Source organism: Scyliorhinus torazame, chromosome 9, assembly GCF_047496885.1.
Source record: "Scyliorhinus torazame isolate Kashiwa2021f chromosome 9, sScyTor2.1, whole genome shotgun sequence".
Lineage (NCBI taxonomy): Eukaryota > Metazoa > Chordata > Chondrichthyes > Carcharhiniformes > Scyliorhinidae > Scyliorhinus > Scyliorhinus torazame.
Genome location: NC_092715.1, coordinates 58,793,361 through 58,818,239, shown reverse-complemented (window position 1 = coordinate 58,818,239; position 24,879 = coordinate 58,793,361). Strand labels below are relative to the sequence as shown.

The window sequence follows — 24,879 nt, the reverse complement described above, 5'->3', positions numbered from 1 at the left end:
AATACGATGGATTGGAGGGGGCAGGTGGTCATTTGGGGTTTGAGGATAGTTGGGGGTAGGGTGTGATTGGGTCACAAGTAATTGGAGTTCTGGAGGGGAGGTAGGTGTGTGGGGAGTGGGGCAGCCCATTTGGGGGGGGGGGGGGGAAGGGGGGGGGAAGGGGGGTGGGGGAGGAGAGAGAGAGAGAGATGTTGGTCAGTAGTATAGTTACCCAGGTAGAAATGGTTTTGATTCTTTTACTTTCCCTGGATAACTATTCTGCTAAGTGAGTCATAAACATCCAAAGTCTCCCATTTGTATCTAAGTATCGGTTCCCAGTGCAGGTTGCCCATTGGGCAGTGGGCGTGCAGTTCTTGCGTGGGGACTTTTCATGTACCTCCCAGTACAACAGCTGCGCTCCCCCCACCAAGTGGAGATCGGACATTCTCAGCCACTGTAGTTCTATTTACATCCTGATCTTTTTGACCTTGAATATTTCTAAAATACCAGCTTACATGTTGATTGTCACCAATCATTCGGCAGGTGTTCAATTCATTAATCATCAATTCATCAATCAAACATTTGCCTATGTTGATTAAAGGTGAACAACAGGCTTGTCCGTCCATCGACCAACTGCTTCACAGGAAGCACATTCACACTGTGTCCAGGATACCTCGGTGTCATATTAAGTCTAGAATTTTCCAGCTTTATTACAAGTTCCTGGAGTTCATGGTTAAGATTTTGTAGGTCTTGATTTTCTATGACTGTGATATTACGTTCCCTCACAATCGTATCCCTTTCCCGACTCACAGAAGCCAATTCCTCTTCAAGCTCTTTAATTCTGAAGTTGAAATTAATTAATGTTATAATAAAGTCTTCACGTTATTGTACAGATACAACCGTAGACATTCCAATTGTGATTCAGAAAGAACATTTATGGTGCTGAATATTAGATCACATTCATTTTATGAATCATTTCCTCCTCTCTGGATTTAAAAAAAAAAATCTAAATGGCCTACCCTCCTGTTTAGGGCCAGTCCAGTGTGGTGCAGTGGTTAGCACTGCTGCCTCATGGTGCCAAGGACCCGGGTTTGATCCTGGCCCTGGGTCACTGTCGTGTGGAGTTTGCACATTCTTTCCGTGATTGCATGGATTTCACGCCCCACAACCCAAAGATGTGCAGGGTAGGTGGATTGGCCGCGGTAAATTGTCCTTTAATTTTTAAAAACCTTACTGCTACGTTTTGACAGAAATTGTAAATTCATAATATTTATGAATTCAAGACCAGAGCTTCATGGGAATGTTAACATGGCAATTCAGCACTGTTGTGCTAACTTTTCGGTTCACTTTTTGAAAACAATTGATGCTTTTGATGTTACCTCTGCAAATATTCTTTCCTCGTATGCTCCACCTTTTGACTTAATTCTATATTATCTTCTTTCAAATTTCTGTAAGCTACATGAGAAAAGAGCAATATTTCTTTCAAGGTTTGTTTTTCATTTGATGCAGGTCCTACAGAAATAAAGTGAAACGATTGCATGACTATCAGCTCAAAAATAAAATAAACTGGAACAATGTACATTTTATAAATCCCCTTACCAACCAAATTCGCATAAGTAAAAAAACAATAAAGCCTCTTAACATTGCAATTATGAATATTGACAAATTTGTATCTCATCTGCCCCACAAATAGAGCACAAATAAAAATTATCTAATACAATATTAGAAAATGACACAAACATCATGGGATTCGTGTGGGCGAAACAGACCCCGAGGGCGAGAAGGGTGTTTCTGGAACGGAGTAGGGACAGAGGAGGGTTAGCGTTGCCTAATCTGTGTGGGTTCTACTGGGCTGCCAATGTGGCGATGATACGCAAGTGGGTAATGGAGGGGGAGGGCGCGGCCTGTGTGGGCATGAGTCTGAAAGCGCTGGTGACAGCACCGCTGCCACTCCCGCCGACAAGGTACACCACGAGTCCGGTGGTGGTGGCGACTTTGAAAATTTGGGAGCAGTGGAGACGCCACAGTGGTGAGGTAGAGTCTTCGGTTTGGTCCCCGATCCGAGAGAACCATCGGTTCGGCCCGGGGAGAATGGATGGAGGGTGTGGTTGGAGAAGGCAAGGTCTCGGGGATCTATCAGGAGATGCAGGAGGAGGAAGAGCTAAAGGGTAAATGGGAGGAGCAGCTTGGGGAGGAGAAAGATGAGGGTACGTGGGCGGATTCCCTGGGTAGGGTTAATTCTTCCTCCGCTTGCGCCAGGAAGCCTGATACTATTTAAGGTTCTTCACAGAGCGCATATGACAGGGGTGAGGCTGAGCAGGTTCTTTGGGGTGGGAGACAGGTGTGTGAGTTGCTCGGGGAGCCCAGCAAATCACGCCCATATGTTCTGGGCGTGCCCGGCGCTGGATGGGTTCTGGAGGGGTGTTACGAGGTCGGTGTCCAAGGTGGTGAACACCCGGGTTAAGCCGAGCTGGGGGTTAGCACTATTTGGGGTATCGGACGAGCCGGGAGTGCAGGAGGCGAAAGAGGCCGGTATTCTGGCCTTTACGTCCTTGGTAGCCCGGCGGAGGATGGAAAGATGTGAGGCCCCCCAAGGGTGGAAATCTGGGTCAGCGACATGGCAGGGTTCATTAAATTGGAGAGGGTAAAATTTGCCTTGAGGGGGTCTGTGCAAGGGTTCTTCAGGCGGTGGCAACCGTTCCTAGACTTTCTAGCGGAACGTTAGGAGGTGGTCAGCAGCAGCAACCCAGGAGAGAGGGGGGGGGGTACTTTGTGTTTACTACTGTGTTTATTATTGCTTATTGGGGGAATTCACGGTGTAGTTGTAAGATGTCTATTTATGTGTTCTTTGTTTTTCTTTTTTCTGTAAGGGGGGGGGAAGTTTGTAGAAAATATGTAAAAATTTGAATTAAAATATTAAAAAAAAAAAAAAAGAAGAAAATTACACAAACATATCCAAGAATAAATTCTTGATTTCTCGAGGAATTAAGGGCTATGGAGCGAGAGCGGGTAAATGGAGTTGAAATCAGCCATGATTGAATGGTGGAGTGGACTCGATGGGCCGAATGGCCTTACTTCCGCTCCTTTGTCTTATGGTCTAATACATAAACCTATCAAATTACATAAATATATTAGATGTAAATATTTGATGCGGGATTCTCCATTCTGGAGACTAAGGGTGACGCCAGGGCAGGATTCGTGGATTTCCACGACATCAAAACTGGTGTTGCACCTGGACCAATTCAGTGACTGTTAAGGGGCTAGCACCGGCGCCACGTAGAACACAATCAATTCCAATGAGAAACGGTGCCGGATTCCGATTGACACTCAGGAGGCCGACAAGCTACAACTGCATATAAACGCTTCACTCCCCACACACACCATCCCAGCCAACAAGATGGCACTAGTTGCACTGGAGCACACCCATACCACTGAAGGGTTGGCTGGGGTCAGTGGGCACCTAGGAGGGTGGCCTGTGAGGACACTTATATGTCCCATGGCCTTAAGTTCACAGTGGGCAGTCAGCGGCATGCGCAGCTGCATGACTACCTTGCAGGATGCGGCAATGGTGCTCCATGCCCGTCCAACCCGATCCCACAGCCCACCACCTGGCCAACCCCCCCCCCCCGGTCCTGGCAGAACCCCCCCAGCGAGTGGCACAACTGCCAGCAAACTATGGCGATGTTGGACGCTTTCCACACCCCCCCCCCCTCTCTCCCTCAGCAGCGACGGTGCCTATTTCATGATTTTTAAAAGCATAAGTGAACCTCGCCGTCCGGAATTCAGCCCATTGGAGGCAGAGAATGGCGGAGGCCCCGGAGAATACCAGGTGGGTCCCACTATGTTATACCAACGGTGTTTACTGTATGTGCATTCTGGAAGGCATTGACCCCGCTGTCGAGGCGACGGAGAATTGTGATTTGACGTGTAACAGGTGCCTGCCCGATTTCGACATCAAAAACAATTATCCGCCCAATCTCGTTTCATGATTCCAGCATCAGCCGACGGAGAATCCCACCCATGGTTTACTCCTCAATCTCAATATTTTAAATTCTCCCTCTACAAATGTAATTGTACTTTACACTTACATGTATAGTTTGCAAAGTTTACCAATATCATTGCTGCACTAACTTGTCTTATTTGCTATTTTGTGATATTCTGTGAGAAAGATGAAATTCAATATGCTAAATATCATAGTGTTTCCTAGTTTACTTACAATTAACTCTTTAGGTAGAATTTACTTTTTATACATAGTTGACCAATTGCTTTTACAGCTTTTCAATGTAAACAGTAACACCTTACTTCACTTTCAAACAAAGTTGACACGAGCCTCTGCTCAGCTGGAAGCAAGTTGACCCAAAACTACCCTTGGGCAGATATAACCCGACCACCCTCTCAGTCAGACCTGACTCTGTTCTCGGTCAGACCATTCTCGGTCAGACCACAAACTCATTTTACCTCAACCAACCTATCCTAACACTGCATTTGGAAGAACCAGACCTATCCTCACCTTCAGGCTGACCGAACGCTCAAGGATCTACTCACCCAGATTCCATGAGTGAGTTCAACGGCTCGCCAAGCAGCATCAGTGCTGTATAACCCTCAAATGGGAGGAGGAGCTGGGAGGGGATGTGGGTAGAGGCTTTGCACAGGATTAACGCATCCTCGTCGTGTGCACGGCTGAGCCTCATCCAGTTTAATGTGGTGCATAGGGCCCACATGACGGTGGCGAGGATGAGCAGGTTCTTTGCAGGAGTGGAAGACAGGTGCGGGGGGGGGGGGGGGGGGGGGGGGGTGCCCGCGAATCATGTCCACATGTTTTGGCCGATGAATTTGCCTCCCTGACAGCCCGGAGATGGAATTTGTTGTGTTGCCGGGATTCGGAGCTGCCAAAGGCCGGGATATGGGTGAGGGATCTGGCAGAATTCCTGTGGTTGAAGGTCAAGTTCGCTTTGCGGGAGTTGGCGGTGCAAAGCCTGCATGTTCGCCCCATGTCTGCGTGGGTTTCCTCTGGGTGATCCAGTCCCAAAAGACGTGCTTGTTATGTGAATTGGACATTCTGAATTCTCTCTCAGTGTACCCGAACAGGTGCCGGAATGTGGCGACTAGGGAATTTTCACAGTAACTTCATTTGCAGTGTTAATGTTTACTTGTGACACTAATAAAGATTATTATTATTAAAGGGGTTCACCTGAAGGTGGAAACCATTCATTGATTTCTTCAAGGAGGATTGAGGGGTCGGCGGGCGGGGTTGGGAAGGCAGGATGCGGTGGGGTGTTGCTATCGGGGAGGTCAGGGATTTGTGGCTGTTTGTTCAAATTGTTCTGATCTTCTGATATTTTCGTGTGTATATGTAAAAAGCCTTGAATTAAAATATTTTTTTAAAAAGAAGAACTGTATAACCTACCTGGCTCAGGCATTGGATTACTGAGTTTTACTGAGTTCCAATCGTCCATCTCCATGTGTGCCTTCTTGGAACTACCTGGATTCCCCAACCCCACCAAATAAAAACGTATCAGAGAATGTTGGGTAGGTGGCATAACTTATTAAAAAAAATAATAAAAAGCAGCACAAACAGCTTGGAAGAATGAAGCACAGAATGAAACTCCTTAAATTAAAGTCTTTGGCTTGTAGAGGTGCAACTATCTCGACGAGTACACTGTAACCAGTTTGTACAGTATGCCACTTTATTCATGGAAGCATCTGGCGGCTCTTAACATTTAAACCAATACCAATTTCAAAGATAAAGGTAGAAGATGTTGGAAATTCAGTCAGCCTTTAAGCAGCAAGGCAGGGCTATGGTAATTTGGATGTGCAACTATTTATCACAGAGACGAGTGTGATGAAGGTATACACCTGAAACTTTCTTTACATGTTCTTACTGACTTGCTACATGTTTCCAGTATTTGGTTTCATTTCAGATTTCCAGTTTGTTTGTTTTTTTCCTTTTATGTTAGTCTTTTACAAAGCTTTGCTCTGACTAAGCTCAGAGGGAGAGAGCTATGTCAGCTGCATCTGAGATATATATATATATATATATATTTAAATTTAGAGTACCCAATTCATTTTTATCCAATTAAGGGGCAATTTAGCGTGGCCAATCCACCTAACCTGCACATCTTTGGGTTGTGGGGGTGAAACCCACGCAGACACGGAGAATGTGCAAACTCCACACGGGCAGTGACCCAGGGCCGGGATCGAACCTGGGACCTCAGCGCCGTGAGGCAGCAATGCTAGCAATTGCACCACCGTGCTGCCTTATCTGAGATATATTTTGACGCATTGAGATTGGATAGATCATCTTGCTGCAATGCACCCGAGAATAAAAGTCAAATTGGGTGGAATGTTTTCCTTTCCGTTTGTATTCTTGAAAATTGTCCCAATGAATATGAAAACTTTTGACAGAATGACTCCTTTTTTCAGTAATCCGTGAGTTCTGCTCCTCGCTCACTCTTCTTTAGTAGTCTCCAACATAAATCAAGTTGCTTTTATTTTTGTAATCTTTAGTTGGATATTTCTTAGTGTTTAGTTTACAATTATACAAACATAAAATACAACTTACTTAAGCCCAGAATATTTAAGTCAAGGTTGTGAAGAGATGTAGTTTAGGAGTATTGTTCAAGCTGAACCAGCTAAAACTGCACAGCTTGAAAGGTACAAGAAAAGCAACTTGCATTTATGTAGAGAAACATCTGATTGAGAAACTGATAAGTCTGAAGTAAGTGCTATTCAAACAGACCTAGAGTAATTACAGTTTAAAGGACTGGATTGGAGAAAACGTAAACAATGGGTGACCCATCTTTGAGCTTTCAGTAGGGACAGGAGATCTACAATTATTTCAATAAGTGATTTGGATTATTCATGTAGTTCCCAGATCAAATAAACTAAAAGCATCTTTCTAAACCAAGGAATTTCTTGGTAGAACCAGACAGTCTGGAAAGAGCACAATTAAGTCCATTAGAGAGAAATTATTCTTACAGGTCCCAGAATGAAAGAGTTGTTTTGAAGGTAAAAGATAATTAGTTTACATTTGTGTTTGGAACATCCCAGGTATGTGACATTGCCGTGGAGATGAGCTGTGGGTTCAGGAGGTTCCTTTGTTTTTAATTTATGTGTGTGTTTGTGCTCACAGAAGCAGTTCAGCTTTGGTTTCCTGTAGTTTGCAGCTCACTGTGCATCAAACGGAGCAAAAGAAAGATAGAATAGATCCAGGGAATCCCGACTATGCAGAAGAAGGTCATTCAGCCCATTAAGTCTGCACTGACCCATCAAAAGAGCACTCCACCTATGCCCACTTAAGTGCCCCATCCCTGTAACCCTACTTAACCTACACATCTTTGGGCACTACGAGGCAATTTAGCATGGCCAATCCACCCAACCTGCATAAATTTGGACTCTGGGAGGAAACCTGAGTACCCAGAGGAAATCCAAATGTTAGCCACTTTAAGCAAAGAAAATACTAATTTTATCATTCACCGTGTGGAATGAGGGTGGGAGCTCACAGTCATCGTGGAGACAGAATGCGGAGGGGAAAAAGTGGTTGAAAGATTTGCCTAGCTTGAGGAAGAAATCTACAGTAACCCTCAATGAAAACAAGCAATTCAGCTTTGAATCAGTAAGGGGGAAATCTGCCCAGAGCTATGGAACTGTGGCCCACGAGAATGGAGCTATTAGAAACGAGAAACAGAAAATACTGCAGCAGGTCTGAAAGCATCTATGGAGAGAGAAGGGAGCTAAGGTTTTGAGTCTGGATGACTCTTTGTCAAAGGTGGAGAGAACTGGAAATAGGGTCAGATTTATACTGTTGTGGAGAGCATGAAGCGGTGGGGCTGGATATGGGGCCAGCGATAGGTGGAGATTGACAAAGATGTTGTGGACAAAAAGACAAAGGGAAAGTAGATGGGGCGATTAAGACTAAAAAGGGTGCTGACAGTGGCACAAAGAGATCAGAATGTGTGAATGGCAAATAATGGTGAACAGTGTGTCAAAGGGCATCTGGGAACAGGGAACATGGCCCAAGTGGGGTGGGAGGGGGGGGCTGAGGTGACAATGGTGAGGGAAAAACAGATCTATGGAAGAAATGCAGATAGATTGATAGAAATAAAAATGGGGTGAAGGTCGATGAGAGAGCTCACAGTCTGAAGTTGTTGAATTCAATGTTAAGTCTAGAAGGCCGAATCAAAAGCTGTTCCTCCAGTTTGCGCTGGGCTTCACTGGAACATTGCAGCAGGCCAAGGACAGACATGTGGACGTGAGAGCAGGATGGTGAGTTGAAATGGCAAATGACAGGAAGGTCTGGGTCCTGCTTGCGGACAGATCGAAGGTGTTCTGCAAAGCGGCCACCCAGTCTGTGTTTAGTCTCCAATGTAGAGTAGACGGCATTGGGAGCAGCAAATCAATAGACCAGATTGAAGGAGGTGCACATGAAACGCTGCCTCACTTGAGTATTTAGGCCCTGAGATGGTGAGCAGGGAGGAGGTAAAGGGCAGTTGTTATACCTTCTGCGATTGCATGGGAAAGTGATGTAGGAAGAGGATGAGGTATTGGGGGGAGGGGGGGGGGGGGGGGAGGTGGAGGAGTAGATCAAGGTATCCCAGAGGAAATGGTCCCGGTGAAATACTGACAGGGGGCGGAGGGGAAGATGTGTTTGGTGGTGGCATCATGCTGGAGTTGGCAGAACTGGCAGAGGATGATTCTTTGAATGCGGAGGCTGGTGGGGTGAAAAGTGAGGTCAAGAGGGACCCTGTTCTGGGAGGGAGGGGAAGGGGTGAGAGCAAAGGTGCGGGAGATGGGTCGGACACGGTTGAGAACTCTATCACCCACAGTGGGTGGGAAACCACAATTAACAAAGAATGAAGACATGTCAGCAGCACCATTTTGGAAAGTGGCAGCATTGAAACAGGCTGCAGACGCCAAGGGACTGGGAGAATGGGATGGAATCCTTGCAGGATGTCGGGTGAGAAGAGCTGTAGCCAAGATAGAAACCAGGATTGTTTCTAATTTTCTGTTGCAGTCACGGAGCAGGAACTGCGAGTGATTTTCCACCACGAGCCGAAATGTCCCAGACCTTACAAGGCAGTTATGGAATAGTCTGGAATTAGTCCCAAGAAATTGGATAAACTTCAAGAACCTGATAAGTAGCCAAAGATTTTCTAGGAACAAGTCAAAGTGTAAATGGGGAGGTTTGGTTGGAGTTTTAATCTAAAGTATCTGTGATTGTGTTTAATTGTGATTTCAAATGTAAAGTATAAGTAACTACTTCAGACCATGTTTATTTAGTACTGTTTGTTTACCTGATTCTTATATAGTAAAATTATTTGCATTAAACCTTGGAATGTTGTGGCTTGATTATTTTCGTGAATAACTACTGGATGTTCAAATTTCTTTTTTAAATGTTCACTGTCTCCACGGGGATTGTAACATTGAGTTTTGCCATAAATACACTAAAAGGGCATATTTTTGTTGGGTAGAGAAAATGCTTTATTGAACTGTGATTGGTTTATAATGATAGCTAAACAAAATAATTTATCTTCAGTAAAATATATCCCAACAGCATAATGTAACCATCTTTTCACTGGAAATGATTCTTGTCCAATAAACTGTGAAATATGAGTCAATAGATTAGGAAAAGATAAAAGGCACAATGGAATGTGAGGTTTAACTTCCATACTTAAATATTTTTAAATAAACATTTTATGGAGGTATTTTTTGGTATAACAACAACACAATAAACAATGTACATGAAACTATAAACATAGTGCAAAAGCTGTCTCCCTCCCTTACAGGTACCACCTTTATTAACCCTCGCCTCTAAGCTAAACTAACCCCCCCCCCCCCCTTCTGCTGACAATTAATTTTCCGCGAAGAAGTCGACGAATGGTTGCCACCTCCGGGTGAACCCTAACAGTGACCCTCTGAAGGCGAACTTGATTTTCTCCAAACAGAGAAAGCTAGCCATGTCCGATAGCCAGGTCTCCGACTTCGGGGGCTTTGAGTCCCTCCAAGCTAATAGTATCCGTCTCCGGGCTACCAGGGAAGCAAAGGCCAGAACGTCTGCCACTTTCTCCTCCTGGATTCCTGGGTCTTCCGACATCCCAAAAATCGCCACCTCTGGGCTCAGTGCCACTCTTGTTTTTAACACCGTGGACATGACATCTGCAAACCCCTGCCAGAATCCCCTAAGCTTTGGACATGTCCGAAACATGTGGAAATGGTTTGCTGATCCTCCCGCACATTTTGCACACCTGTCTTCCACCCCAAAGAATCTGCTCATCCGGGCCACTGTCATGTGAGCCCAGTGAACGACCTTAAATTGTATCAGGCTGAGCCTGGCACCTGTTGCAGACGCGTTGACTCTACTCAACGCATCCGCCCATAGACCATCCTCTATCTCTCCTCCCAGCTCCTCCTCCCACTTGCGCTTCAGCTCCTCGGTCTGTGTTTCCCCTGACCCTATAAGTTCCTTGTAAATGTCCGAGACGCTCCCTTCTCCTACCCACCCTCTGGAAACTACCCTGTCCTGAATCCCCCTTAGCGGTAGGAGCGGGAAGGTTGACACCTGTTTATGTAGGAAGTCCCGCACCTGCAGATACCTGAATTTGTTTCCCCTCGCCAACCCAAACCTCTCCTCCAGCACCCTCATACGCGGAAAGCTCCCCTCTACAAACATATCCCCCATCCTCTCAATCCCTGCTCTCCGCCATATCCGGAAACCCCCGTCCATCCTTCCCGGGGCAAACCGGTGATTATTACAGATTGGGGACCAGACCAATGCTCCCTCTACTCCCACGTCTCCTCCATTGCCCCCAGACTCTCCGGGCCACCACCATCACTGGACTGGTGGAATACCGTGTCGGCGGGAACGGCAGAGGTGCAGTTACCAATGCCCCCAAACTGGTGTCCTTGCATGAAGCCGCCTCCATACGCTCCCATGCCAACCCCTACCCCACCACCCACTTCCTGATCATGGCTATATTCGCCGCCCAATAATAGTTACTAAAATTTGGCAGCGCCAGCCCACCCTCTCCCCGACTCCGCTCAAGCATTACCTTCCTTACTCGCGGGGTCTTGCCTGCCCAAACAAAGCCAGAGATCACTTTGTTGACCCGTTTAAAAAAGGACCGCGGAATAAAGATGGGGAGACATTGAAACAAGAACAGGAATCTCGGGAGGACCGTCATCTTCACCGTCTGCACCCTCCCAGCTAAAGACAGCGGGAGCGCGTCCCATCTCCGAAAATCGTCCTTCATTTGGTCTCCTAGCTGGGCCAGATTTAATTTATGCAGCCGGTCCCATTCCCGCGCCACTTGAATGCCTAGGTACCTAAAGCTTCCCCCTACTAATCTAAACGGCAGCTCCCCCAATCTCCTCTCCTGGACCGCAAACATCTCACTTTTCCCCATATTTAGCTTATACCCCGAAAACTAGTCAAATTCCCCATGAATCCTCATGATTTCTTCCATCCCCTCTAATGGGTTTGATACATACAGACGCAGGTCGTCTGCACAGCAACCAGACCCAGTCAATAAAGCTCTACCGTCCCAGTACCTCCCACAGATAATCCCATTCTACCCAATCAAAAGCCTTTTCTGCATCCATTGCGATCACTACCTCCACCTCCCTACCTTCCAGGGGCATCATGACATTTAACAACCTTCTTACATTGGCCACCAACTGCCTGCCCTTAACAAACCCCGTCTGGTCCTCCCGGAACACAATCCTCATTGACAAAATTTTGGCCAGCAGTTTGGCGTCCACATTCAACAGGGATATCGGCCTGTACGACCCACACAGCTCCGGGTTCTTGTCCCGCTTCAGAATCAGTGAAATTGTGGCCTGTGACGTCGGGGGCAGCACCCCTCTTTCCCTTGTCTCACTGAACATCCTCATCAACACCGACCCTAATATCCTAGAGAACTTTTTAATCAAACTCCACTGGGTACCCATCCAGCCCCGGGGCTTTACCCGCCTGCATGGCCCTCAGATCCTCCACTATCTCTTCCAACCCGATCGGAGCCCCCACCCCTTCTACCAGCTCCCCATCCACCTTTGGGAAATTCACCCCCCCCCCCAAAAGAAGTGCCTCATCCCCTCCGGCCCCGTAGGGGGTTCCGACCTATACAGCCTACTGTAGAAATCTCTAAACGCCTTATTCACCCCTGCTGAATCTCCAATCAGGTTCCCATCTCCGTCATTTACTTTCCCCATCTCCCTGGCTGCCTCCCTCTTTCTAAGCTGCTGTGCAAGCATTCTGCTGGCCTTCTCTCCATGCTCATAGATCGCCCCCCTCGCCTTTCTCAGCTGCTCCACTACCCTCCCTGTGGTTAACAAGCCAAACTCCGCCTGTAACCTCCGCCATTCCCTTAAAAGCCCTGCCTCTGGGGTCTCCGCATACCTCCTATCGATCTGCAGTATCTCCATAACCAGTCGGTCCGTCTCTGCCCTGTCCACCTTCTACCTACGGGTCCGTATTGAGATCAGCTCCCCTCTGACCACCGCCTTCAGTGCTTCCCAGACCATCGCTGCTGAAATTTCCCCCGTGTTGTTGACCTGCAGGTAGTTCTGAATACATTTCCTCAGCCGCTCGCACACCCCTTCGTCAGCCAAAAGTCCCACATCTAACCTCCCGTGCGAGCGCTGGTTACTGTCTTTACGAACCTGCAAGTCAACCCAGTGCGGAGCATGGTCTGAGATTGTGATCGCCAAGTACCCAGTGTCCACCACCCCTGCCAGTAAGGCCCTGCTCAAAATTAAGAAATCGATCCGGGAGTACACTTTTTGCACGTGTGAGTAGAACATAAGAACATAAGAACTAGGAGCAGGAGTAGGCCATCTGGTCCCTCAAGCCTGCTCCGCCATTCAATGAGATCATGGCTGATCTTTTGTGGACTCAGCTCCACTTTCCGGCCCGAACACCATAACCCTTAATCCCTTTATTCTTCAAAAAACTATCTATCTTTATCTTAAAAACATTTAATGAAGGAGCCTCTAATGCTTCACTGGGCAAGAAATTTCATAGATTCACAACCCTTTGGGTGAAGAAGTTCCTCCTAAACTCAGTCCTAAATCTACTTCCCCTTATTTTGAGGCTATGCCCCCTAGTTCTGCTTTCACCTGCCAGTGGAAACAACCTGCCCGCATCTATCCTATCTATTCCCTTCATAATCTTATATGTTTCTATAAGATCCCCCCTCATCCTTCTAAATTCCAACGAGTACAGTCCCAGTCTACTCAACCTCTCCTCGTAATCCAACCCCTTCAGCTCTGGGATTAACCTAGTGAATCTCCTCTGCACACCCTCCAGTGCCAGTACGTCCTTTCTCAAGTAAGGAGACCAAAACTGAACACAATACTCCAGGTGTGGCCTCACTAACACCTTATACAATTGCAGCATAACCTCCCTCGTCTTAAACTCCATCCCTCTAGCAATGAAGGACAAAATTCCATTTGCCTTCTTAATCACCTGTTGCACCTGAAAACCAACTTTCTGCGACTCATGCACCAGCACACCCAGATCTCTCTGCACAGCAGCATGTTTTAATTTTTTATCATTTAAATAATAATCCCTTTTGCCGTTATTCTTACCAAAATGGATAACCTCACATTTGTCAACATTGTATTCCATCTGCCAGACCCTAGCCCATTCACTTAGCCTGTCCAAATCCCTCTGCAGACTTCCAGTATCCTCTGCACTTTTTGCTTTACCACTTATCTTAGTGTCGTCTGCAAACTTGGACACATTGCCCTTGGTCCCCAACGCCAAATCATCTATGTAAATTGTGAACAGTTGTGGGCCCAACACTGATCCCTGAGGGACACCACTAGCTACTGATTGCCAACCAGAGAAACACCCATTAATCCCCACTCTTTGCTTTCTATTAACAAACCAATCCTCTATCCATGCTCCTACTTTCCCCTTAATGCCATGCATCTTTATCTTATGCAACAACCTTTTGTGTGGCACCTTGTCAAAGGCTTTCTGGAAATCCAGATATACCACATCCATTGGCTCCCCGTTATCTACCGCACTGTTAATGTCCTCAAAAAATTCCACTAAATTAGTTAGGCACGACCTGCCCTTTATGAACCCATGCTGCGTCTGTCCAATGGGACAATTTCCATCCAGATGCCTCGCTATTTCTTCCTTGATGATAGATTCCAGCATCTTCCCTACTACCGAAGTTAAGCTCACAGGCCTATAATTACCCACTTTCTGCCTACCTCCTTTTTTAAACAGTGGTGTCACGTTTGCTAATTTCCAATCCGCCGGGACCACCCCAGAGTCTAGTGAATTTTGGTAAATTATCACTAGTGCATTTGCAATTTCCCTAGCCATCTCTTTTAGCACTCTGGGATGCATTCCATCAGGGCCAAGAGACTTGTCTACCTTTAGCCCCATTAGCTTGCCCATCACTACCTCCTTGGTGATATCAATCCTCTCAAGGTCCTCACCTGTCATAGCCTCATTTCCATCAGTCACTGGCATGTTATTTGTGTCTTCCACTGTGAAAACCGACCCAAAAAACCTGTTCAGTTCCTCAGCCATTTCCTCATCTCCCATTATTAAATCTCCCTTCTCATCCTCTAAAGGACCAATATTTACCTTAACCACTCTTTTTTGTTTTATGTATTTGTAGAAACTTTTACTATCTGTTTTTATATTCTGAGCAAGTTTACTCTCATAATCTATCTTACTCTTCTTTATAGCTTTTTTAGTAGCTTTCTGTTGCCCCCTAAAGATTTCCCAGTCCTCTAGTCTCCCACTGATCTTTGCTACTTTGTATGTTTTTTCCTTCAATTTGATACTCTCCCTTATTTCCTTAGATATCCACGGTCGATTTTCCCTCTTTTTACCGTCCTTCCTTTTTGTTGGTATAAACCTTTGCTGGGCACTGTGAAAAATCACTTGGAAGGTTCTCCACTGTTCCACCATAAAGTCTTTGCTCCCAGTCTACCTTAGCTAGTTCTTCTCTCATCCCATTGTAATCTCCTTTGTTTAAGCACAAAACACTAGTGCTTGATTTTACCTTCTCACCCTCCATCTGTATTTTAAATTCCACCATATTGTGATCGCTCCTTCCGAGAGGATCCCTAACTATGAGATCCTGAATCAATCCTGTCTCATTACACAGGACCAGATCTAGGACCGCTTGTTCCCTCGTAGGTTCCATTACATACTGTTCGAGGAAACTATCGCGGATACATTCTATAAACTCCTCCTCAAGGCTGCCTTGACCGACCTGGTTAAACCAATCAACATGTAGATTAAAATCCCCCATGATAACTGCTGTACCATTTCTACATGCATCTGTTATTTCTTTGTTTATTGCCTGCCCCACCATAATGTTACTATTTGGTGGCCTATAGATTACTCCTATCAGTGACTTTTTCGCCTTACTATTCCTGATTTCCACCCAAATGGATTCAACCTTATCCTCCATAGCACCGATGTCATCCCTTACTGTTGCCCGGATGTCATCCTTAAATAACAGAGCTACACCACCTCCCTTACCATCCACTCTGTCCCTCCGAAAAGTTTGATACCCTCGGATATTTAACTCCCAGTCGTGACCATCCTTTAACCACGTTTCAGTAATGGCCACTAAATCATAGTCATTCACGATGATTTGCGCCATCAACTCATTTACCTTATTCCGAATACTACGAGCATTCAGGTAAAGTACACTTATGTTGGCTTTTTTACCTCTGTTCTGAATCTTAACACCTCGATCAGTAACCTCTCCTAAGTTATATTTCCTCTTAACCTTTCTCCTAATTTTCCTTGTCGTCGAACCCACATCTTCCTGTAACAACCTGCCGCATCGCTTACCATTAATGTTTTCACTTCCCGTTTTATTTCTTTTAGTATTCCTGGTCCTATTCACTGAGCTCCCCTCAGTCACTGTACCTTGTACTGTCGCCCTTTTTGATTTGTGACTATGGCTTCTCTGCCTTACACTTTCCCCCTTACTGCCTTTTATTTCTGTCCCTGTTTTACTACCTTCCAACTTCCTGCATCGGTTCCCATCCCCCTGCCACATTAGTTTAAACTCTCCCCAACAGCTCTAGCAAACACCCCCCCCTAGGACATCGGTTCCAGTCCTGCCCAGGTGCAGACCGTCCGGTTTGTACTGATCCCACCTCCCCCAGAATCGGTTCCAATGTCCCAGGAATTTGAATCCCTCCCTCTTGCACCATCTCTTGAGCCACGTATTCATCCTCTCTATCCTGACATTCCTACTCTGACTAGCTCGTGGCACTGGTAGCAATCCTGAGATTACTATCTTTGAGGTCCTACTTTTTAGTTTAACTCCTAGCTCCCTAAATTCAGCTTGTAGGACCTCGTCCCGTTTTTTACCTATATCGTTGGTGCCTATGTGCACCACGACAGCTGGCTGTTCACCCTCCCCCCCCCCCCCCCCCCAGGAGAACTCCTTCACCCTCAGATGCCCACATCTCCATATAACCCCCCCCCCCATCTGCTCCATGAACCCTTTTAGTTCCTTTGCCATTGCTGGCACCCTGCCCTTTTTCGAGCTTGACCAGTCCAAGACAGGGTCAAAACTGTGTTGAAGTCCACTCCCATGACCAACCTGTGCAAGTCCAGGTCCGGTATCTTTCCCAGCATCCTCTTTATAAACTCCACATCATCCCAATTTGGCGCATACACATTTACTAATACCACCTGCACCCCCTCCAGTTTCCCACTGACTATTATGTACCGACCTCCCACATCCAAAACTATTCTGCCCGCCTCAAACTCCACCCGCTTATTGATCAGGATCACAACCCCTCTAGTCTTTGAATCCAGTCCAGAGTGAAAGACCTGACTGACCCAGCCTTTCCTCAATCTAATCTGGTCAGTTACTCTAAGATGCGCCTCCTGCAACATTGCCACATCCGCCTTCAGTCCCCCAAGATACGCGAACACACGTGCCCTCTTGATCGGCCCATTTAACCCTTGAACATTCCAGGTGATCAGCCTAGTTGGGGGGCTCATTGCCCTCCCCCTTCGCCGATCAGCCATTCCCTTTTTTTGGGCCGCCTCCAACCCATGCACCGCACCTCCACCGGCCCGCCGCCAGGCAGCCTCCGCCCCCAACCTCCTCTCTGTCCCTTGGCCCAAGTCCCTCCCTCATCAGCAGAACATTTCCCCCGACGGGCCAGGTACAACAGTCTGAACTTCACATTTTTCTTAAAAAGGATCGACCTAATCTGGTTGAAGCCCGCTTTCCATACTTAAAATTAACAATCTCTATATCTCCTTTAGCCAGTCTGATCCATTCATTAGAAAACAGAGATTTGTACTTGGATAAACAGAACAAATCATATGCAAAATAAATTTGAATCTGGATCCTGATATGTTATTTCAATTAACTTTCGAAAAAGCGGTTGGAAATATATAAAAGGTTTTACTGAGACCTAATATTTCCAAAATGAACAAAATAGTTATCAATGATTGAAGAAACTGTCATTCAATTCTCTCTTTACCTGTACAAGATGTGTAATCCTTTTCTTCTGTAGCAGTTTGAAGAGTGTGAGCAAGATACCAAAATCCCATCTCACGCAGAACACTGCAAAATGACTTGAATACGTGGCCATCAGCATTTCGAACAATCTCAAGAAGTTTGGCCACCTTAGTCTCTGCCAAGTCCTCTAACTGTATGGATTACCAATTATCTGTGTTAGTTTTGTTTGTTCTCTTTAAAAAGGTGTTTTTAAAATTGTATATCCTCACCACTAAACCCCTGGACAGCTGTATTCTATTGTAGGTGTTCCTTCGAATAATTTAACACCTGTGCTGATCTTCATAACATTCAATCCAGTCTCTGAACCAGATGTTCTGAAAGAGGTGAAGAGGTGATTGATACACATTTCCTTGGGTGTAGACCAGGTGGTCACATGGACACTGTGGTAACACGGGGACATTAAGAGGGTCACATGTCAGTCGTGAGCGAGTTCTCCCCAGAGCGTGGGCAGACACAGCATGTAAGAACTGCTCAGAGTAGCCAATGAACTTATTGTTCAAAGTTCTTTTGGGGCTAGTTTAGCTCAGTGGGCTAGACAGCTGGTTTGTGATGCAGAACAAAGCCAGCAGCGTGGGTTCAATTCCCGTACCAGCTAAGAATTCTGAATTCTCCCTCCGTGTACCTGAACAGATGTCGGAATGTGGCGACTAGGGGCTTTTCACAGTAACTTCATTGCAGTGTTAATGTAAGCCTACTTGTGACAATAAAAATTATTATTTATTGGTCGCCAGTCATTGGAGACCAACATTTCTGCACTTGGAGCCTGTTCCACAATTGCTATTCTAAAAAAGAAATTCTCATTTCTAACCTTCCTTGGGTTCCTGGTGATGTACTTTTCCTATTCTCTAGTTTTACAATCACAATTTACGTGAAATGAACTTCTGAAAACTGCATCAGTTATCACATCCAAATACTTTTCTATTTTCACATTTGCCAATGAATACTCTTGTGTTCTTATGTTAAATCAATGTGGTTCCTATGATACAGCATTAGATAACAAAACAACAATTAAATTTATTGTGATTATCTTCAGACAACATTCAGCAAACTTACAAATTCCATCTGGGCAAATATGGTTGTAATTAGTTGTATTTAACAGGAACATTGAGGGAACATCCATAAATTCGCTGAATCAGAATTTCTGCTGTAATTTCAGTGACATTGAGGGAAACCTTGGTATTTTAAATGTGTTTTATTTGTTTACACCATTTCTCTAGGAGTTCCACCAAATTTCAGCCAGAGAACCTCGGTGGAAATTTTAGGCATCATGCTTAAATTGAATCAAACATTTAGCCCTGAATTTACATGTGGTGCAAAGGACAAAGATCAAGCCTTCTCCACCATTTAAATATATTGTGGGTAATCGGCAGCCAGAACTCCCTTTTCTCCATAACCATCGATGCCCGTGTCTAACAAAAATCAATCAATTTCAGTCTTGCAAGTCTCAATTGTCCCTGAACCCAGAATATTCAGGGGACAAAAGAGTTCTGGATTTCTACTAAGAAAAAAGTGCTTCTTGATTTCGTCCCTGGATAATCGAACTCTAATTTTAATATTATGTCCCTTTGCTTTTGATTTCCCCACCAGAGGAAGTTGTTTTTTAATCAACTCCTTTTAACATTATAAACACCTCGATCTGGCTCTATTTAGTTGAAGCATAACTTTCTCCCCATTGTAATCTAGCCCCTCAAGGGACACAAATCTTGAAACTTATGGTGGAATTGCCACAGCTGGTATCCACCAGTAGTAACCCCAGTGAGGGTGTGCACCCAGTTGCATGAAACTGTTCAGTAGCCATACCATTAAGAACGTAGAACATCAACCTGCTCTAACCTCTAGGCTAGATCCTGTTCTGTTACCATTCAAACATTGACAACTAAATTAACAAAGTATAGGCCATAATGTGATTTCAATGAAAGACTACAGAAGTGACGCTAAATTGGATATTTCATGGGGCAGCACGGTGGTGCAGTGGGTAGCACTGCTGCCTCACGGCACTGAGGACCTGGGTTCAATTCTGGCCCTGGGTCACTGTCCGTGTGGACAAAGAACAAAGAAATGTACAGCACAGGAACAGGCCCTTCGGCCCTCCAAGCCTGCGCCAATCATGCTGCCCGCCTAAACTAAAATCTTCTACATTTGCGGGGTCCATATCCCTCTATTTCCTCCTATTCATGGAGTTTGCACATTCTCCCCGTACCTGCATGGGCCTTACCCCCACAACCCAGAAAAAGATGTGCAGGTTAGGTGAATTGGCCATGCTAAAGTGCCCCTTAATTGGAAGAATTGAGTACTCAAAATTTTATTTTTAAAACATGGATATTTCAAAATAAAATTAGGCTTTAGTTAAGTAAAAGGAAACTATATACAGTTTGAGATTCATTCAGCCAGTAATATTTGCGTTCTGATAACCACTGAGAGTAGATCATTTAAAATTGCAATATTATTTTCACAGAAAATGTTGGAAATATACCTGAACAAAGAGGTTCTGAAATGGAGCGGCATTTGAACAGAGTGGATTAATTGGGAATTTGGAGAAGAGGGGGTAGGACCTAGGATATGGGGATGGGATATGGAGTTGAAGTAGAGTAGGGGGTGATGCACAGCCAAATATAGAAGAAAAAACAAGTCAGTCTGGAAGGCAGAGAGATTATAGACAAGTTGTGGCACAAGGGAGTAGTATGGCAAGCCTGTTTGGCATTTATTTTGATGCAAGGAGTCTTGAGTAAGGCAGATGAGTTTAGGGTGTTGGTTAGCACATGGGAATATGATATTATTGCTATTGCAGAGACATGGTTGAGGGAGGGGCAGAATGGGCAGTTCAATATTCCGGGGTATAGAATCTTCAGGCGAGATGGGTGGGGTGTGCGTAAAAGAGGAGATAGCATCACAATATTGATCAAGGAGTCAATTACTGCAATAAGGAGGGATGATACCTTAGAAGGTTCCGCAAATGAGCCTATATGGATAGAACTTAGAAACAAAAAGCGGGCAATCACATTGCTGGGAGCGTACTTATAGGCCCCCAAACAGTCAAGGAAAGATAGAAGGGCAGAATGTAGGCAAATCTCTCAGAAATGTAAGAATGTAGGGTAATAATAGTAGGGGATTTCAACTTCCCCAATATTAACTGGGATAGTCAACATGTAAAAGGCTTAGAGGGGTGGAATTCTTAAAATGCAACCAGGAGAGCTTTTTATACCAGTACATAGAAAGTCCTACAAAGATCGGTGCTGGACCTAGTTTTAGGGAATGAAGCCAGGCAAGCGGTAGAAGTTTCAATGGGGAGCATTTTGGTGACAGTGACCATAACTCGGTAGGATTTAAGGTAGTTATGGAAAGGGACAACGGTGGACCGGAAATAAAGGTTCTGAATTGGGGGAAGGCCCATTTTAATAGGAATAGACAGGATCTAGAGGGAGGCAGTGGCGTAGTGGTATTGTCACTGGACTAATAATCCAGAGACCCAGGGGACCCGGGTTCGAATCCCACCAGGGCAGATAGTGAAATTTTAATTCAATAAAAATCTGGAATTATGAAACCATTGTCGATTGTCGCAAAAACCCATGTGGTTCACTAATGTCCTTTCAGGAAGGAAGTCCGTCATCCTTACCTGGTGACTCCAGACCCCAGCAATGTGGTTGACTCTTAAATGCCCTCAGGGATGGGCAATAAATGCTGACTCAGCAAGCGACGCCCACAAAGAAAAAAATATGGCAAAAATTGACTGAAATTTTAGGAAAACCTACATCAGAGCAGGAAGCTAATGGCAGATACACGCGGGCTCAAAACAGCGAAAGCCCCAGAGGAGTACAGAGAGTGCAGGGCAAAAGAAACGAGGAGAGCGAAAGAGGGCATGAAAAATCACTGGCAGGTAAAATAAAAGAAAATTTGAAGGGTATTAAGGGCAAGAGGATGACCAGGGAAAGAGTGGGACACATTAGGGACCAATGTGATAATCGTGTGTATGGAGATGGAAAACCTCCCGTGTTCACTATGGAGAAGGATGATGTTGGTCTAGAAATCAGGGGGTGGACTATTGGAAAAATATCTGAGGGTCAGAATGAATCTCCACTTGTGGTGGCAAGAATTAGTCAAGGCTAGTCAGCATGTCTTTGTCAAAGTGTGATCATGTCTTACAAATTTGATTGATTTTTTGGGGGAGCTGATTAGGTACGTAGTTGAGGGCAGTGCAGTTAATGAGGTCCACATGGACTTCAGTAAGACCTTTGACAAAGTATTGCATGGGAGACTAGCCTAAAAGGGAAGGTCCCACAGGATCCAGGGCAATTTTGCAACTTGGATCCAAAGTTGTCTCAGTGGCAGGAGGCAAGTGTGATGTTCGAAGGTTGTTTTTGTGACTGGGCCTCTTTCCGTGTTGTCAAAGCTCTATGATTATATCCTGACCAACTTGGCACTTTTAAAGCCATAAGAGTAAAGTAAGTCCATCCTTGGTAACATCCGTTCAGTTACACCCCAAATATTAACCTTTCTTTCTATTTAAAGATGCTGACTGGCCCACGGTGTAATTGTAGCATTTTCTGTTCGTGCTTCAAACTTTGAACGCTTGGATTTTCACAGATTCTGCACTAAGAACCAGGTGAAAAAGACCTTGTGAAGTAGCTGCATTAACCATTGGATTAGACTGTGGCAGAGATTCAGCAAAGGCCCCAGTCAAAAACACAGGTATTACTGCTGACTGCCTCTAGAATGACTAACAATTATTGGTAATTATAGAGATGGCGGGCACCTCAGAATCTTAATCTGCTGTCAGCTCCATTAATCCTTGCTGGAAAAGAATCAGCTTCAGAAAATCCTAATTTAACTTCAGTAACAATATTTCTAGCTTGCTTTTTTAGATAGAATCCTAATTTATGACAAAAATAGAAGCAACGCTACAGTGAAAACTAGGAGGGGTCTGGATAGAGTATATAGAGATAGATTGTTCCCACTGATGGACTGATTGGCAACCAGAGAGCACAGATTTAAGTAGCTGGTGAAAGAAGCAATGATGACACAAGGAAAAACTTTTTTAAAATAAATTTACAGTACCCAATTATTATTTTTTCTAATTAAGGGGCAATTTAGAGTAGCCAATCCATCTAACCTGCACATCTTTGGGTTATGGGGGTGAAACCCACGCAGACACAGGGAGAGGTAAACTTTTTTTTAAATGCAGGAAGTGGATAGGATGTTCAGTGCATTGTCTGAGAGTGTGGCGGAGGCCAATGCACTGCTGCCTTTCAAAAGGTGATTGGATTACTTCTGAAAAGACAAGTTTTGCTGAGTTACAGGGAAAAAGCAGGGTAGTGGCACTAGCAAAGTTGGTCTTGTAGAGAGCCAGCACAGATATGACAGGTTGAATGGTCTCATGTGCAGTAAACATTCTATGATTTAATATAAATGGAACAAAACATCTCTAGTCAAAAGTGGCTAGCAGAGGTATGAAAAGCAATTAGAGTTTACAGTTTAACAGGTTCAACATTCGAAGACTCTGGGAGCGAGGTAGGCCCCCACCCCCCACATTGTCCCAGTAACTTCTGCTTCCTCACAAAGTTATAATGATAATAATAATCATAACCTTTATTGTCACAAGTAGGCTTACATTAACACTGCAATGAAGTTATTGTGAAAAGCCCCCAGTCGCCACATTCCGGCACCTGTTCGGGTACACAGAGGGAGAATTCAGAATATCTAATTCACCCAACAACACATCTTTCAGGACTTGTGGGAGGAAACCGGAGCACCCGGGAGGAAACCCACGCAGACACGGGGAGAACGTGCAGACGCCACACAGAGAGTGACCCCAGCCAGGAATCGAACCTGGGACCCTGGAGCTGTGAAGCAACTGTGCTACCATGCCGCCCACATTACCACGGGCTTTGACAAGGAGTCATCCAGACTCGAAACGCTCGCTCCCTTCTCTCTCCACAGATGCTGTCAGACCTGCTGAGATTGTCCAGTATTTTGTGTTTTTGTTTCAGATTCCAGCATCCGCAGTTACTTGCTTTTACCATGGGGTAGGCTTGGCTTTTAAATTTTATTCCTTTCTCAGAGTTACAAAGCCAATGCGCAGGGTGGACAGGGCAATCCCTAATCCATCTCCTTGACTGCTCCAAAATCCAAATCAAACTCCATACATGGTCCCCACAAAAAAGGCATACTAAATTCAAACTGACGCGAACAGACATTACACCTGACCTCAGGGCGAGCGAAGACAGCCCAGGCACTTCTCCCATCAGAAGCCTCCCCAGTGTCCAGTCTCATGCATCTCCTAGCCATTTCAGAGACATAGAATATAGAATTTACAGTGCAGGAGGCCATTCGGCCCATCGAGTCTGCACCTGCCCTTGGAAAGAGCACCCCACTTAAGCCCACAACTCCGTCCCCTACCCGAACCCCAGTAACCCCACGCAACCCCTTTGGACACTTAAGGGCAATTTAGAATGGCCAATCCACCTAACCTGCACGTCTTTGGACTGTGGGAGGAAACCGGAGCTCCCGGAGGAAATCCACGCAGACACGAGGAGAACGTGCAGACTCGCACAGACAGTGACCCAAGCCGGGAATCGAACCTGGGACCCTGGCGCTGTGAAGCGACAATGCTAGCCACTGTGCTATCGTGCCACCCTTAATATGCCGACATATTATAGAGGGAATGGGTGCTCAAATTTCCAATAGAGGAAAAAAAAGAATCCTACCTCAATCTGTCCTATTTGGTCAGTGGTTAAGACTCCTTTCTCCTTCAAACTCCGATATAAAGGAGGAGACAACTTGAGTTGTTTGACTAGGAAAGAGAAGTAGGATCGAATTACGTTGGAATGGAAGTTACCTCTTCTGCCAGTCTTTTCACCTAATTTGAAAGAGATACAAGAATGATTATGAAAGTCCTGCTGTAAATTCAGATATTTTACTTCAATTCTATTTTCCCACCACTAAACACACAATTCGGGAAACAGCCAAGTGCAAAGTGGGATATGCATTACGACATAACAACCAGAACTGAAATGACTCCTTCAGCAGCAACTGTGCCAGGGATTAAGGATTCGGTGCAGTAACTCACAATGATTTAGCTGCTCTCTAAACGTTACTTTCTTTTTTCGATTGCTGACCGATCTGGACATCGCTGCAAGATTGCCTTCCATTTGTGAGGTTACAAAAGTGAGGGAGCTACGCTGGCATCATCCCGCAGTGCAGACCCTTTGCAGCAGCCAGAACTCCAGGGGCTTGCTCCCGTCTCAAGTCCCAGAGTCTTGGCAACCCCATCTCAGGGAAGGTCATTCATAGGTGTTTCAATCAGGCGAGTGTCGTTACTTATCAACATTGCACGCAGAACCCAGCACAGGAACCAGACAAAGTGTGAAGCATGTCT

At 45.3% G+C, this 24,879-nt stretch overlaps 1 protein-coding gene across 2 annotated transcripts; it reads right to left on the bottom strand.

Annotated features, from left to right (window-relative positions):
- Positions 1 to 195: 195 nt before the first annotated feature.
- LOC140429223 (uncharacterized) lies at positions 196 to 24,879 on the bottom strand. Of its 2 annotated transcripts, none has more exons than XM_072515964.1 (6): positions 24,571 to 24,879; positions 24,209 to 24,360; positions 17,470 to 17,638; positions 5,387 to 5,461; positions 1,359 to 1,491; positions 196 to 820 (listed from the first exon to the last, which is right to left on the bottom strand). In XM_072515964.1, the coding sequence occupies exons 1-6, from the start codon at positions 24,650 to 24,652 to the stop codon at positions 550 to 552; spliced, it is 882 nt and encodes a 293-aa protein (XP_072372065.1). In that variant the 5' UTR covers positions 24,653 to 24,879; the 3' UTR covers positions 196 to 549. The 2 variants fall into 2 exon arrangements, with proteins under 2 accessions (XP_072372065.1, XP_072372066.1); XM_072515965.1 differs by having other exon boundaries at positions 1,359 to 1,434.